The sequence below is a fragment of the Chelon labrosus genome (assembly GCF_963514085.1).
Source record: "Chelon labrosus genome assembly, chromosome: 13".
Taxonomy (NCBI): domain Eukaryota; kingdom Metazoa; phylum Chordata; class Actinopteri; order Mugiliformes; family Mugilidae; genus Chelon; species Chelon labrosus.
Window position 1 is genome coordinate 18159491 of NC_140346.1, and position 17467 is coordinate 18176957.

General features: G+C 41.3%; 1 protein-coding gene across 1 annotated transcript; it reads right to left on the bottom strand.

Moving 5' to 3' along the window:
• Positions 1 to 870: 870 nt before the first annotated feature.
• On the bottom strand, positions 871 to 11718 carry capn12 (calpain 12). Its single transcript, XM_084559113.1, has 23 exons — positions 11465 to 11718; positions 11182 to 11399; positions 10472 to 10541; positions 9598 to 9716; positions 6782 to 6915; positions 6462 to 6633; positions 6295 to 6378; positions 5444 to 5529; positions 5267 to 5344; positions 5018 to 5190; positions 4688 to 4938; positions 4585 to 4596; positions 4409 to 4488; positions 4211 to 4333; positions 3656 to 3692; positions 3495 to 3566; positions 3351 to 3396; positions 2979 to 3040; positions 2609 to 2677; positions 2447 to 2525; positions 2243 to 2359; positions 1401 to 1453; positions 871 to 1299 (listed from the first exon to the last, which is right to left on the bottom strand). The coding sequence occupies exons 2-23, from the start codon at positions 11380 to 11382 to the stop codon at positions 1273 to 1275; spliced, it is 2145 nt and encodes a 714-aa protein (XP_084415239.1). The 5' UTR covers positions 11383 to 11399; positions 11465 to 11718; the 3' UTR covers positions 871 to 1272.
• Between the last annotated feature and the right edge of the window lie 5749 nt (positions 11719 to 17467).

Sequence of the window (17467 nt, forward strand, 5' to 3'; positions counted from 1 at the left end):
CATCATCACTGCGAGCATTTAACATTTAGTATTACTGTCATTTAATGCAGACTCACAGAGATACTAGCACAGGTGAACTCTTGAGTTCTGTGAGGGCAACAGATAGCTCATTTTACAAAACTTGTCCAGGCTACAGACACACAAAAATTAGCCAACGTAAGGTTGGGATAAACACAAATAAAATAAAACGGGTCGATGTGAAGGAGAGGCCCGACATCATAGACATTGAGAAGCATAAAAATACTTCTCTGTGGGTCCTTCCTGTCCCCCTCTCGCTCTCTCTCTTTCTTTTGTCTCCTCCTCTCTCCATCACAATGTAGATGGACGGTTGCCGAGGGCAACCTGTGTGTACTCACCTAACGATGAACAGGAAGCAGTGTGTGAGCAAAGGTGCTATTAATAGCAGCTTGTGTAGAAAGGACATTTGTTGGCTCGCGCATGTGTGCGTGCGTGTGTGTGTGTGTATGCTAGCACCTAGCACCTGTGTGTATGTGTGAGAGTGAGTATGTGTGTGAGGGAGAGAGAGAGAGAAAGCAAGCAGCCGGCATGTAACCGGGAGGAGGAGGAGGAGGAGGAGGAGGAGGATGCAGATTGTGAGACTCAGACAGTTACTAGAGAGAACAGGAGGGGGAGAAAGAGTGAGGGATGGATGGAGGGAGTGAGGGAACGTAGTGGAGGAGGGGGCGAGTGTGTGTTGACGCTGTACGTGGCGTCAGTGCGATAAGAATAGAGATGGTGCGTGTAGCTGAGACATCACCCTCACACCCTCAGTGGGGCAGGCAGTACTCACTCTGAGAGAGAGTGTGTGTGTTGTTTGTGTGTGTGTGTGTGTGTGTGTGTATATACTGATATTTCCCTGGGTATTCTCATGTGTGCATGAATGAGTAAACTGTTGGAGTTGCAGTGATTTTTCTGTTGTGTAATTTCAGTTATGTGTGTCATTCAATCAGTCAATCAAGTTTGATAAACATGTTTTGTGTTCCCATGTCAAATTTATTTTTTAAGTCGTCACGTATCTTGATAATAATTCAGTTTTTTTAAAATAATGATCTCAACAGACAAAAAGCAGTAAAGACACTTTAAACACTTCTGTCATTACGAAGCTGATTTTATTAGAGTATATTAGTGTTACTCCACAGTGGTATGAGATTAATGTGGGCCACAGCTCTGTCTTTGAAGGAATTAATAGAAGCGTTTTAAAGTAAAATACAGATTATGTGTTTCCACTCTGGCTCTTCTGGTTCCAGGTGGAGATGCTCTTCAAAAACATCTTTACAGTGTCAGAAACTGCAGCAGCCACTGTGCAGGGGCAAACAGGTGCAAAGAGAGAGCGGCAAGTCAGAAAGGTCTGTTTGGGTCAGTATGAACACACAACGCAGCATATTTGACCAGATACTCACAGCATTGATGCCTCTGTCTTTCACCTCTTGGCTGGTCTCTGATTCGTACAGGGCTGAGGAGAAGAGAGGAGGAGATGACTGCACACAGTGTCTTTGCAAAGGTTTTCTGGCTCAACAATTTCCCCATCAAGTTTAGTGTTTTCAGAACGGAGATCCCAGCAGGTGTCCCGACGTTAGTAAGTGAGAGCAGTAAGAATGTAAACCGTGATGAAATGTGATCAGGCGCTATAAGAAGATACTGCTTTGTTTTAAGGGTCAGGAAAAAAGAATGAGTTTGAGTTGGTCGCAAATGAGAAGAACAAATAGAAAAAGGATCAAAAGGTTATGATGATCTTTTGGATGCTTTACTAAGACAAAACAAAAAGAATACGCCATTAAAAGTCCTGCATTCGCTTCAGATCAAATAAAAATACAGAAATATTACCAGCAAAATGTAATTAGGCTACAGATCAATAGGAAATAGAGAACTATGTATAAAAGTGTAATTTGTACATTTTTCTTTCAATTTGGATTTAAATACCCTGCACTTAAGTCTGAGTCTATACTTTAAGTCCCTATTTGTCATATAACAATGTAAGACAGATAGATAGGTAAGGTTCACCCAACTGTAAAGGGTCACAGAGAGAGCAGAAGTGTTTCTGCATTTAGTTGTATTTTCTTTCTGGAAAGCAATTTCCCTGGTCATGGATATATATGGTTTTTTTTTTTCTTTGTTTAACTGGTCAGTCTGTTTTGTGTTTGATGACATAAGGTGTAGGTGTAGTAAGATGTAGCCACACTGGGAAACTGTAATATCAAGGTAATTATAGACAGTGTCGTTGCAGTGGATGTATATACGTTACCAAAAAGCTTGCGCAGCCTGGTGAAACACGACACAAAGCCATGGAAGGGCAGCTGAAGTTCTCCAGATGCAAACCTCGCAGACAGCAGCTGAACCACCTTGATGTCACACTGCATTCCTGGGAAACCGAGGGATGAAGGAACGTGTGTGTAAAGCCAGACATCTGTAAGTGTGTGTTTCTGTGTGTATGAATGTGCATGCATACCAACAGCTTCCAGAGCTGAGCTGAGTTCAAAGGGGCTCATGGTCCCAGAAGAGTCCTCATCAAACTGAAAGAAGATGGACTGAAAGGAGACCGAGGCATCAGTGAAATGACTCTTCTCGTTTTTTTTTTATCTATCTTTAACACGCACACGCTGAACTGTACCTGCAGATTGCGCAGATTGGACAGCAGGGTTTCTGCCTGCTCACGACTGAGAGTGGAGCGCCCTTTAGTCTGCCAGCACAGTTAAGGACATCTCAGCAGGGCAGAAGATAGAGAGCTAGAGAGACGAAGTTATGAGGAAGCAAAGTGAAAGTGAACAGCGGGGTGGCACGATGACTCATTCGGAGGAGCAGAGTTCATACCCCTTCGTCAGCAAGCATCTGCCCTGAGGAAGTGTGAAACTAGCAAAGGTCAGTCCTGTTTGTAAAAAGTCAGCAGTTGTAAAGTTATCTCGTGTAAAACTGAGTAAACTAGACGCATATTGACACTTTGGCTGGTGTCAACCAAGGATAAGCTGAGGACAAAAGGATACGTCCTCTCCAAAGATGAGCTGTCTGCACGTCTCCAGTGGCAGATGGTAATCTTTGTCAAGAACTGTGGTCAGGAAAGAAAGGCATGGATTGATGCAGAGAACCAAAATAAAGGTTTAAATTGGATTTAGCTGGAGAAGGGTGAAGGTGAGGACGAGTGTCGCCACTTTCATTACTTAAACCAAGTCCAATTTACTTTATCTGACTGAAGCTATGAGCCTCTGTCTAGACTGCTGACCTCTGTGGCTCCACTGTTTCAACTTATGAGGAGTCATGTTGCTCCTTTGCTCCCACCTAGTGGCCGCTATGAGTGTTACACACAAAGAGTGCTGCTGGTGAACTTGACAGATATATAATATGGTGGGTGATCTAACCTGAGTTGAACAGCTCCATGATGTCTTTGGCTCTCAGCCTGTAATCCTGTCAAAAGAAGAAAACAACTCCTCCATGAATAAAAAAACAAAAACAAAACAAAACGCTTTTGTTGGGTGAGAAAACACGAGTAAAACGTTTCTTACTGGGCCAGCCTCTGCAGCAAAAGTCTTCTGAACTCTCACTTGATCCTCTATGGAGACAGGAGCCGACATAACCTGACACACACAAACAAGGCAAACTTAAACATAAACATAAACATGAAGGAAAACCCTCTAACTTTTACAGATGTGGTCTGTGAACTTACTGGGAGGAAGTCAGAGGTGCAGGTGAAGTCTTGAGTCCTGGAACACAAAGAGCACGACAGATTATCACTGCCACTCACATTTTTATAGTTTGCTCCATTTCTCTTGCACCGAGTAAAAAAAGTAAGTGGCGATCAATACAGCAACTTTAAGTAAAGGCAGCAATATTACAAAATACTCCTGCAGTGGAAATTTCTACGTGAGTCAAAACATAACCAGGACACACCAGGATTATGCATAACTTGTTAAAATAACATTTTAAGGACTTAAGTGTCTTTCTTGTTCATTTTGTTGCCGGACAAGTTACAGCTTAATCATTCTTATACTGTAGTCAACAGATTAAAATACAAATCCAGGCAGCGCTTTCCAACCTGAGCAAGTTTTAATCACATAACCAGTTATATAAAATCATATGTGTAGTTAAGGAGGGTCTTTAACTTGTTTAACTAACTGTCAATGATATGTAAAGACATAATGAGTCACTCAGCGTTGTCTTAATTTTTCTTCCCTGTTTGGGGACATTCAGGTCCTCAAAGCTAAATGTAGTTCCGTCTCACCCCAGAGTGTTTCCAGTTTTGGAGAAAATGCGGACAAAGAACTCTCCGGGCTGGTTTGGTCGATAGGTGGACGCCACGATGATGTAGTTACCCGGGTCCAGGCGGAGCTTCCTCCACACACCCCTGTGGGACGAAGTTAAAAAAATTTAGGGCGTTTGAACAAGTAGGCAGACATTTCTTCTCATGTCATCCTCTTACCTCTGAGCCTTGTATTTCCCAGAACGGCCCACGGGACGATTTTTTATGAAGAAGTTGCGGTCCAGACAAACGCCCTGGAACTGTGTGGCAAAAAACAAAACGTGAATGGAAAATTCCTACTAAACATCCGCTGATAATATACGAGTGTTCACATCTAATGCCTATGAGATGCTCACCTCAGGAGGAACCTAGAAAACAGAAGAAGACACATTAGTTTATTAATGAGCAGAATAAATTTGCAGAGAAACAAATACAGAATAAAGAGAGTTTCTTTCTCACCTTGTAGACGTGGAAACCCATGTAGAGGAAGTGGATTTTGTCCTTCTGCCTGCGGTTTTTCTGCAGCAGCTCCACCAGCACGGTGCACTGCTTGGCTTTCTGCTTCTTTTTCTCTATTCTCTTCTTCTCTTCTGGGGTAATCTCCTCAGTGTCCTCCTCGTCATCATCATCGTCTTCATCCTCCTCCTCCTCCTCTGTCTGGTCCTTCTCATTCAGAACCAGCTGGAACTGCGGATTCTTCCAGAACGATTCTGGGCAAAGAGCAGCAGAGAGTGTGATTAAAGATCCCAGCACGACTTAAAAGCTCCAATCATAAAGTTATAAACATACTGTTGTATTTGCGGCTGCCGCCAGCAGAGCTCCCTGGTACCCAGGACCCTTCATGTTCACTGATGGTCCAGGTAGACGTGGAGGCAGGTGCGTTTTCCTCCTCAAGAGTGTCAGGATTCACACTGCAGAGCTCCACCACGTTGAAGAGGAAGCTGAAGTCGTCGGCACTGATCCTAATCCAACCACAATTTACATCGTTTACATTTTGTTGTTGTTGCAGCAGGTTATTCACGAGTGTAGCATTCGTACCAGAACTCTCCGTCTTCTTTCGCTTTCAACTCAATCCTTTCCTTCTCCGACTGGTTCACGTCATCCCACTCTTTACCTCTGCAGTCACACACAAACAAAGTAACCCTCTGTGTAAATTACGTAATCTGTGTCTGTAATCTCTGTCGTACAACATGAACAAACAGGAATCTCACTCACTTGTCACTCCAGGGGCCGCGGTATTCGATAAAACCCCAGGGGTTCCTCAGCCTCAGCAACAAAACCTCCTCTGAGGCTTTCATCACCTGAAAAACAGAGAGGAAGGAAATTAATGCACGTGTAAAAGTCCTACTGTGGGAGATGTTCTCAGTTTATATTCACACTGAGAGATTAGATTAGAGATAGAACAGATTACCAGACTAAAGTATATTAGGTGAAGATAAAATTAGAAGATACATGTCATCATATATTATCATAAAATATCATATATATGTATTAGATGAGATACATTATGCAACATAAATCAAATTATTTTATGAAATAAAATGAGATAAAATTGAGATTAGATTATTTGAGATAAATTAAATGTCAGTAAAACGATATTAGATTAAATTATATTAAAGAAAAAATGAAATTAAACGAAATTAAAGCATATTATATGACAGTAGGGTGAGATTAGATTAGATTAGATTAGATAATAAATTACATGAGAAGATTAATGAGATTAATTAAATTTGAGTGAGACTAAATGCAATTAAATGATATCTCAAAATTATATAATTAGATCAAATTTAGATTAGATTAGATAATAAATTATGAGATCATTTGAGATAAATTAAATATGAGCGAGATTATGTCATCTTAAATTAAATTATCCTAAAATGAAATACAATGACAAGATTAGATTAGAAAAAACATGAAGAGGAGATTAGATTAGATTTGATAAAATAAATATAATAACACATGAAACACAATGCAGAGTCTGTGCATGTATCATTGAGAGTAAAACAAAAGTAGTGTATTGATGATTCCTGCTACAGTCTACAATGTCGTCTCTGAGTGATACTGGCCTTGTCCGTGTCAGTGATGGCGTACGCGTGACCCTTCACCAGCCCGTTTCCCGTCACCTGACCAACCTCACTGTAGCTGGTGGCCTACAGAGGCAAAGAGAGAAACTCAGGTGTATACATGTTAACATCCAGTGTGAACATTTTGAGTTTTGTACTGCATGTGGTACCTGGATGAAGCAGCTGAGCAGGCTGCCTCGGGACAGAGCAGCTGTCAGAGACCTCCAGAGGACTCGAGGGGTGCGAGATGAGACAGGCAGCGAATACGCGATGCCTCCTGTGAAATCCTCCATCCCCTCTGAGATGTTGCCTCCCTTCAGGCTCCCGTAGGATCCGACTAACCTGCACAGGAGACGTGAGAAATGCGTCTCCAGTGGCTGCGTATTTTTATCACATTTCTACAGCGACAAACGCGCACGCACACAGAAGAAGAGTGGGTGATCTCAGACATTACAACCCAGAAACATATGCTGGTGTAGTGGCAACTGACTTGGCATAGGCCTTCTCCACCAGGGCGCTCCAAAACTCATTGCGGGTGTGAGAGTAGCTGAAGAGCAGACGGCCTTCGCGCACTGGCAGCCTGTCATCCACAACCACCTCCACCCACTCACCATACTGCCAGAACTGCACGGAGGGAGAGAGAGACAGCAACAGGAAGAGGGAGACGGTGAGAAGAGAGGAGGAATGGATTTAATGAGTCAGGAGGAACCTCAACTTTATGGTTCCCACATGTGATCAGTAGAAACAAACTGAATACACAACACTGCTGATGTATCATCTCTCAAGGGAATTAGTTTTCTTCTTTGGGTACATACAGAGAAGATTCATATTGAGTTTTTGTTTTTGAGACAATATTCTGGTTCTTGAGCTGGTAAACGCTCTGCCATGTTCCTCTGCATGTCACTACTAACTTTGCCACTCGGTGTGGCACGGTGCAGGTTTTTGTTGTTTTTTTTTTTTTTATTCTGACTGAAAACAGCTGCCTTTTGTCTTTGAAGGTGGCATCGTGAGAGTAGTGAGAGTGAACCAAAACAGGAAACGCCGAGCGGAAACATGCTACGCAGTGCCGCAGAGCTGAGGGAAACTCAGAAGTGATCTCTTTCCCCCAAAAGCAGTCAAGTGATCCATGGTGACTTCAAAACATCAAAAATGACAAGAGCCTCTTAAAAGCAAAATTATTATTATTACTTTTCAAACAGATGCATCGACATGTTTCGTCTTTATCAGAAGATGACAGCATAAAACAATTAAACCCACTCTCTCTGACGTCAGTACACTATTTGCTTGTTTTGCACTCTTACCTCCTCTGGTGAGACCAGCACCTCAAGGAGGCTAATTATAGACGATGTCAGCTAATTTAAAGCAGACACTTCAATTAACAAAGTCAGGAAACCACCTCATCATACACCGCAGGACTGCAATTTGAGATTATTTTCATTGTATTCCTGATGAATTGACTGCTGCCTTTATAAATGACACATGAAGATTGTGAATGACTTCAGAGTTTAATATAATACAGGAAATAAAACTTGTGAAGAGAAAAATCTGGTATTTTTTAGTCGATTAATCAGAATAATTTTACTGTCAAGTCAGCTAAACTGTCCCACAAGTAAATATTGTTTTTGGAAATTAAATTAGACTAAATTAAATTAAATTAAATTTCCATGTTTGCTAGTCTTCTATTTGATTTATATGTATTTTATTTTAAAAATCATTCTTGTATGTGCTGTGTTTGTTTATATTCCATTGTGCTGTTGTTTAGTTTTTCCTCCTGACCTCTTATGTCTTAAATTATGACTTTCCACTGCCTCCTTGTTGAAATGTGCCTGAGAACAAACTTGCCTTGGATTAATTAACTGCGCAGTATCATCATTACATGACGTATTCAAAGACTTATCAGAGCAAACACAGAAAGAAAAAAAAAAACAGAGTAAAGGTGTGTCCAGATGTGGGAAAGGAAACCCTTTTGGTCTATAAAACGTTAAACAAACTGTCTATTGAGCCATCTATGAGGACGTTTACTGGTCACGATACGGGGCGTCTACTTCTCTGCTAACTGCATGAACACAACAGCTGAGAGCAGGTCTGCACTGGCCTTTCATAGTTACTTGCCGTGGGTGTGTGCACGTGTCCCAGGGGTAGTCACTACCTGCATGTCTGGACTGCTCTCCAATCACCCTGACAGGGCAAAATGAGTTTCCAGTCCTTCCGTCCTGCTTGTTCAGTCACGCCACATTCCCCCTGAAAGTCTCTGAAGGTCCAAAGCTCCGGGGTAAAATAATCACTGACTTGTCTGTTCGTTTTTTTAAGATTGATATCATCTACTGAGATGATATTTTATTGATCCGAGCCAGAGAACAATGAAGCCTCTAGATTAGAATCGCAAACTCCTAACGAGGTGATAAAGGTTTGGATTTATGTTTGTCTGCCTGAGACCACCGATGCAGCGATGGCTCCAGGATGAGATGATACTCGTTGTTCATCAAATGCCAGAGCACAGACACGGCAGCTATATGTGCAGACGTGGCATTACCTAAGTCTAAACGGATAGAGCCAAATCAGATAAAATACAAATATCTTCAGAGAGTCAGCCGTCTGCTACATTAAATGAACAAGAGTGAATTGGGTGCATGAATCATCATTTGTTTTTAAACCATGTCCAGGACTTAAATCTATGAACTAGGATCAGAACTGCTGGAGCTTCTCTGTAGTTCAGTTCAGACTGATGTAAAATGATATAAGACCACAGCGTTTCTAATAACTATCACGTGATTCAGTGGCTTTGACGCCCTGATGCAAAGTGTGATCATTTGCGCAGATACAAATTGATGTCGACAGATTTGAATGAATCTTTTCTTATTTCGTGTCTAGATGTAGCTCAGCTTCTGATAAGGTTGACTTAAACTTTTGTAAGCACTGGGTGAGTCTGAGGTCTGGAAGTGAAGAAAAAGAAGAAGAAAAAGAAAATATGGGCGTGTGGAATCAGAAAGAAGTGAACTTAAAAGACCTCTGTAGCTGCTGCTCATCTCTTTAGCAGACATTAGTCTCTAACAACACGTCAGAATCTCCTTCTGAATTGTCTGTTGCACTGTGATTTATGTACCACAGAGGAACTGTCAGTGTCAAAATGACTCAGATTTCTTTTGGAGCACCAAACAGGTGAGCTGCTCTCTCCAAAATAAAATGATGTTGTCTATGCAATAAATGGCCAAAACCTTAATATTGTTTTTCTGGATATTTGCTTTTAATTGACACTAATGATTACCAAGTACAGATAGGAAGGGTTTACATGTTGTGCACACTTACCCTAAAACGGAAGATTCCTGCATAAGGCTCATCCAGGCTTTGGTCGGGTGGCACCACCTTCACGAACTGTGAGGGGTGCATGGTGAGACAGGACAGGGCCGCTAGCAGCCAACAGTTACCTGGTGATATTGTGGAGGAATAAAGATGACTAATTAGTTGCTGATATCAAAGCACTTCACTGGGACTGGAGGAATTAGTCTCCTGTGAAGTGTGATTTATGTTTTTTGGTCCACACACGGGCACACGTAATAATCTACATTCCTTAACGGCAGCAAACATCTGTTCTGTGTTGTTTCTCTGCAGATGTTGCAGCAACTGCTGGTATCTGTGTAAATCATGGAAAGCACATCCTGGGATGCAGTTTAAAAGAAAATACAAATGGAGGACAAATAAGAAGAAGGAGGAGGAGAAGGAGGAGGTATTGATCAATCCAGAAATCCCAGAGGTGGACAGAGAGTTTTTTGTTTTGCGCAAAACACTCGTATAGTTCACCACAAATACGAAACAGACTGAACAACACGGGTTTCAGCAGTGCCTGTGGGCTGTAAATGCCGGGGCTGGATGGGATAAGGACCCCCAGCTGATTTGAGGTTTAGGGACTACAATGGGTCACCCTTTTAAATTCTCTCTTGCTGTGAATTTAAGGGCTGTGTGCTGGAGACAAGTTCTGAAGTCATCACATTTTTGCTATATTCAAAAACAGGAACCACATGAACTAAATAAAGTAGTGTTTCAGCGTTCGGATATGTGGATTTAACTTTTCCAAGATGCTGCCAATTTACGTCAGTCCCGCAGGATGACCAAAGTTTCAACACTCACTCCTCTGGGGAAGTTAGATGAGCAGCAGGCACTGTTTTCCATCTGATGTACCCACCTAGCTGGCCCTGACAGATATCCGTGGTTCCGGTCGTTCCCTCCACAAACACGGCGTTCTCACTGATTTCCTTGAGACACAGAACAAGAACAGAACAACATCACGGACAAGAAGGTGAGACAACAAAGCCTGGGCTCAGTTTTGGTTCATCCACATTTTAATCTTTGGGCAAAACTAATGGGGATTTGCATGTTTCACTGGAAAGATGAATAATTAAATCAGCATAAAGAACTCAATGCAATGATTTAGATACGTTTGAATATGCCTTTAAGTGGTTGTTAAAATATTTGAATATGTTTCCATAGGCTCAGGAAAAATATGAACGTTTAGTGTCTGAATTTAATCCTCCACATCTGTCTCCACTGGTCTCCATGCTGGGTTTAGACATTGACAATGTCTTCATTCAGACTATTCTGCTGTATCTATTCTCAGTACTATTTGTATATTCAGGCAGCTGCTTCAGGTAGCGAGTTCCTATGAGCCACACCTAGTTTGATACACATCTGTCTACACCCACAGTCAACAGAGCTCATGTGAAGACGTAATGACAAAAACATTTCACATTTTTACGCATCTGATTAAAAGTGGCCAAAATATAGTCCTACAGATTGCCTGTCTATAGATTATTGAACTTAGTAATCATGTCACTGACGCTAAAACATCTGGACAACAACTGGCACTTTACATGCACAACATGACAGTGGTCGCACCTTGGGTCGTTTCCATTTGAGCGCCTTTTTGGGATCCGGATCTTCGGGCATACCGATGGACTTCTGCTCAGCAGGAAAAATTGGATCAGAAAACAGCACACCAGACTTCAGACACTCCTCCAGGAGAGTCTTGAAGTCCTGGTCCTGAAACTTGATCGGGTTCTCGATGGAGCCCAGAGGTGCCTCTTTCTCATTCGCCATGGTGTCAGTTGATGGAGCTGCAGAAAAACTCTGTCAGATGCAAAATGTGAGCGCTTAAATACAATTAAACGTGCACACCCACCAGATAGCTACAGCGAGGGGCACTGGAGCACCTCCCCGGCTCGACCCAGCCCGGAGAGGTGCGCAGAGCGCTGGGGGGCTTCAGGAGCTGGAGTCGGAGTAATGACACGGTGCCAAGAACGTCTTTGATCTTTATAATTTATCGTCCATCATCACCACCATCCTGAAAGACGCTTAGAACAAAAGCAGTGACTTCAGCCAAATTACTCTACCTCCACCACCACAACAAAAACACCCTTAAAATTCTATAAAAAGTTGTTTTCCGTCCCCCCCTCCCCTCAAGTGTTTCTAGGAAACTTAGAACTTGGAAATCTATCAAGAAATTACACACGGTAAATTGAGTCAACATTAAGTTCCTGCACGATCAAATACCCAGAAAATACCTGTTAATGCAGGAATGAAATATGTTCATGTTTGTGTGTGCACACCTGGTATGCGTCCTTGTATGTTGTTAGTGGAGGCCTTTGGGTCCTATGGGTTGAGGGGAGGGGCCTCTGTAGACTAGGCTTGTTCCAGTGCATTCCCACAGATACTTGATCAGTTTGGGATCTAGTGAGTTTGGAGGCCAGGTCAACACCTTGTCCTGTGTTTCATGTATTTGAGTTGTTCCTAAAGCGTTTTTGTGTGTGTGCCTGTGTCAGGCTGCATCCTGCTGGGGATGGCTGCTGTCATCAAGGAGTGTCATTGCTATGGGGTGGGGGGTGCCTGGTCTGGTCTAGGTGGGTGCTACATGTCTAAGTAACATAGACACATGAATGCCAAGTCCAAAGGTTTCCAAGCAGAACATTGTATTGTCACAAGATGGTCAATGTTATTCACTTTTCCTGTGAGTGGTTTTAATGTTGTGGCTGATATATTGTACACTGTCTGTAAATGATGTACATATTATTTTTGTATTTTAAATAAAGTAGAAATAAAGTTTCTGATCCTGAGGCTGCATGTAAGCAGAAGTTGACGCCAGTTCAATAAAACCGACGCTAGGTGGCAGACTACTCCAGCTAAAGACCTCTATAGCCTAGATCAAGTGTCACTAAAATCTCTCTGAACCACGCGTCTCGGTGCAAAATTTTAGGAAACAGATTGTAAAGACTTAATAAATATATTGATAAGCATAAAAAATATTTTATCACAAAGTATGAACTCTAAAAATAGGTGATCCTAATCGGTGTAGTACTACAATTAACACATTTTTTAGGTTTTGAACGAAACGATAATAATGTGTATTTTCTACTTTGACAGCCTATAAACTATTCTTTGCATATTTTTACGCTCTTTATTTTGTATATAAACGTTTATAATAAGACACCTTTATATAAAGTCAATATACGTTGTCATTAAAGGCTGTTTTATTGCTTTTAAATTATTCACCGATGTATAATTGATTAGATATGAATGAACGAGGTTGAGAAATCCCTCTGTTCCCCCAGCAGGACACGCACTCTGTCCTCTTTTAGATCTTTAGTTTTTAGTAAATTTGGGTTACGTTATGAACAGGTAAAGGACCAAAGTTCAACACGTATTAATTCGTGGACACAAAAACAACTTGAATTGTCGTGGAAACTAAAAAGAAAAATGTATTTCAAATCATTTATGACACCTGTGTTGACGGCTGAGGTATAGACTGATATGGACAAAAAACAAACAAACAAAAAAGCATAATTTACCATTAATAATGTCATTAGTTGAAAAACCTAACTTAACTTAAAAGTGTGGTTTTATTATAAAGTGGTCCCGGGTCCATCAGTAAGCAATAAAATATCTCCTAATTTACACAGTGATATCCAGAAAACTTTCCACAATATCGGTGTAATCAATTATTCATGAGTGTTTTCTGCTGTGCCACCTTGTTGAGCCATTGTAAACAGTTTTCGGAAGGAGTGCTTTGGACCCCCCCTCCACCCGTGTGCACCACTTGTGAACTGTGCTCCGGACTCAAGTAATCTGAAGTGGACATCCAATTATCGTCCCCCTCCTCCCCCCATCCTTCCCCTCTTGTGTCGTGTCATTCACCAAGTTTAGGTGGATATCCATCTCCAATAAACCGTTGTCCTGCTGCTCTCACTCCGGGCCTCTTCAGGCGTCTCCAGCCGCCCCTCCATCACACGCATGATTACACAGTAAACGTGAGAGTGACCGGGACTAAACAAACACGAAGAATAGCGACACAGATCCGCCTAATGGTCACCATTTAACTGCATTCACGGCCTCTCCATTATGTCCGTATGGTCTTTGAGGACGGGATTATAGGACGCCTCAGCGACAAAGGTCAGAGGGCCGAGCAGACACTCCCACACCTCCATGACCTGCTCTGATCCCACGACCCCGGCACCAGCAGCCCCCCGACCCCACTCTCTCTCCCCGCTGGTTAACCGGCTTTGTCCCGGCCCGTTTTCTGCCGCATCACTCACACACATCACCGCGGGTGGAACGGGTCAGGAGATGGACAGAGGGACCCAATTACCACAGAAAGGGACCAACAATAGCCCAAATAATAAAAAAAATAAAAAAATAATAATTATGAGGGATTTCTTTAAGATTTAATTTGTTTATTTCTTCTTGTTTAAATTATTTCTATTTTGTGGTGTTTGCTGGTGTTTTCTCCTCCTGCAAGGTGTCATGCAAATACATTTTGTAACTTGCTTTTTACATTTTAAACCTGTTGTTTCCATTTTAAATGTATTGTTGACACCTGTTTTCGGCTGATACTATATTTATAATGTTAAAGCTAAAAATTCAGAAAGTTTCTAGAGAAGCACAACGTTTTTTTTATTTTGTTTTTTGCAGGGAAAGCATTTTATTAAAGTATGTATTAACATCTTATCATGCTTACCTGTTAAAGTCTGAGTACTGATAACATTGTAAATTTATCTCATGCATTTGCCAGCGAATTTATTAATCCTTATGGTGTATTGGTTAATTTACTCAGCTATTATCAGGTACTTGTACTTTATTTCAGAGGTAAATATTGTGTTTCTTAATTTGACAGTTAACTTTGCTGACTGAATATTTTTTCCACACAAAATCTATGACCAACTGAGATAATATGATAAACCTGATTAAAATGTCTGCTTCTAATTTTTCATTCATGTACTATTGTGTATTTCTGTGTACATTTGCATTATTATTCTTGTGTCAAGATAACAGCTGATTGTTATCATAGCTTTATCAAGTGTTGACAAAGCTCTCAGTTGCTTGCCTTGTCCGTAAACTCTAGGATTCGTCTCACTAGAGCTTCAAGTTCATCTAAATCTGAATAACTAATCAAGGCCCGGTCGTGCAGATGCAGTGCAGCACGCAAAGAAATGAGAAGACAAAGGACATACACAAGGACTATGCAAATTGTAAAGATTTATGTAAGTAGAGTGACAGTGGACATTTGTTGCATGTGAATATTCTGGTTCAGGCGGTTAGGAGATGCAGTTAACCTGCCCTCGGGCCTGCAGGGAGCAAACACATGAAAGCATTTTCACCTGTCACAAGACTGAACTCTACCTCCTAACCTTACTCTGCATGCTATCGCGGCAGCACATCTGACCCCAGTGCTGCCTGTGTTTGTGCAGGGAGGGTGTGGGCAGTGCGGCTTGTATGGTTAAAATCCAGTTTTTCCAGCATTTATGGATGACCGTTAATAGGTCGAATGAAAAACAAAACTGTCTGACCTGAATATGTGTTTGGGTGTGCGAAGTGTGATTACCTGAGCAACCGAATAACTGTGTTTGTGTGAGGTTCACAAAGAGTGTCACCAGGTGCAGCAAGGACAGTATATTGTGCGTGTGTTCATCAAAGACAAAGAGTGTAGCAGATGTTTGAACAGTTTACCAGAGAGGACCTGAGTGGGCAGATGTTTGATTACCTTATAACTTCCACCTTGTTTAAGTATTTTGTTTGGCTGCATATTTATTTACCCTAGACTCTCCATGGATAAACAGAGTAATATATGTATGTAGTTGTAAAAAAAAAAAAAAAAAAAATTTGATCACGTAAAAATCTACACTTGCCAGTATTCAGGTGAAAAATCTATCTCAGAAGCCTTGCTATCATGTTGCATTGTACTGCTCCATACAAATTTCATATCATATTGCACTGTAATGTTGTTATTGTATCATATCATTATCGTATCGTATTGTATCGTATCGTATCGTTTGCATCATATAATATCATTACGTTAACATAACATATATCATATATCGTAACCATATCGTATCATTACATTATCGAATTGTATCAAATCGTATCATATTGATTGTATCGTATCATATTGATTGTATCATATCATATTGATTGTATCGTATCGTGTTGATTGTATCGTATCGTATTGATCATATCGTATCATATTGTATCGACTGTATCGTATCGACTGTATCGTATAGATCATATCGTATCGTATCGTATCGTATCATATTGATTGTATAGTATCGTATTGATTGTATCATATTGTATCGTATTCATCATAATGTATTGTATCATATTGACTGTATCGTATCGATCATATCGTATCATGTATCATATCGTATCGACTGTATCGTATTGATCATATCGTATCGTATCATATTGATCGTATCGTATCATATCGTATTGTTTCGTATCGTATCATATTGACCGTATCAGTCGTACCGCATTGTATCGTATCTTATCATATTGATCATATCGTATCGTATCGCACTGATCGTGTCGTATCGCATCAGCCATATTGCATTGTATTGTATCGTACCATATTGAATTATATCGTATCTTATCATATCGTATTCTTTCCACAACCTATCTTTGTTCTCTTCTAAATACAACCCCATTTGATGTGTGCTATGAAAATGAGCTGATGGCCTTATTTGGATTAGTTTTGGAATTTATTTCCACCATTTTTATCCAGTGACAGTTTCTGTCAACAATCAAAAATGTGTCTAATGCTGGGAAAAAAGAGAAATCTGTGAACTTCCTCCTCTTTTGTTTTAAATCGACCTGCCTCCAGTCTCATCAGAACTACCTCATGCGCAGAGCAAACTGAAGTGACACTCCTCCCTCAGAGCTCGTCTGCAGTGATCAGTGACATTATATAACCCCCTATAAGAATGAACCCTCCTTGTCTTTCCCTGCTCTCATTATCTGAAGGTGTTGAATGGCAAAAAAGAGAGGCACTGGATTGACGGATGGCTGCCCGGGACCGAGTCGCCTCTCACCTTGTCCTCCCACATTCTCACTGTTAGAGGTTGGATGTGAGGGGAGGAGGAGGGGGAGGGAGGAGAGATGAAGCGGGTGTAATTCCAGGGTTCAGGTTTCACTCTGCGGTCGTTGCGGGAGGAGGGACGGGTGAGAGAAGGTGGGGATTGTGGGAACTGTGCGAGGATAAAGAGCAGAGAGGGAGTCCTGCGGTTTGTCTGACCACTCCCAAATGCATCTTTCTCTTTCTTGTTATCCCCATCTCAGTCAGCCCTGCTGATGATTTAATCCTGAGCCTCTGCCTCCTCCTCAGCTATTCTGAGAAGGAAGAAGACAACAAGACAGGGACTGCAGAGATGATTGGAGGCTTCACACAGTAGAAACACCATGAGAAATGTAATTAAAAACCCACAGTTAATTGGCTTTTTACATGATAAAGCACAATCGTCTCATACATAAGTGAGAGCCTCTCATGGCCACAGGCCTGGCCTATAGCAAAGGAAAAACACAGCTCATACATTCCCTTTGTTGTGAGCATTTTCAGAGCTAATCATCATAAGTTTAATCTGAATATGTGATTGTGCCATTACTGCCAGAAAATGGCGTTTCATGTCTGTAAAGTCCATGACTTCTCCTAGACTGCTCAGTGAATAATTCACTTCTTGGTTTGAAACCGATGCAGGTCGATGTTCCTGTTTTTGTCATGGTTTGGAAGTGATTGGAAGTAGCAGTCTGGGAAAGTTTGGACTGTTACGAGTCCATTTTTTTCCTCCTTGGTCCGATTACAAGTGATCTATGCAGTTAAAACTGAGTTGTCAACTTTAAATTACTGACAAAACTCTAGCAAAGG

Bases quoted from the DNA above. Each gene is read 5' to 3' on its own strand.
- capn12 (XM_084559113.1), bottom strand. From the start codon at position 11,382: ATGGCGAATGAGAAAGAGGCACCTCTGGGCTCCATCGAGAACCCGATC. The intron at 6,379-6,461 runs GTACCACATGCA...TTGCCTCTGTAG, and splicing joins TGCTCAGCTGCTTCATCCAG to GCCACCAGCTACAGTGAGGT. The intron at 4,939-5,017 runs GTATGTTTATAA...CTCTTTGCCCAG, and splicing joins CGGCAGCCGCAAATACAACA to AATCGTTCTGGAAGAATCCG.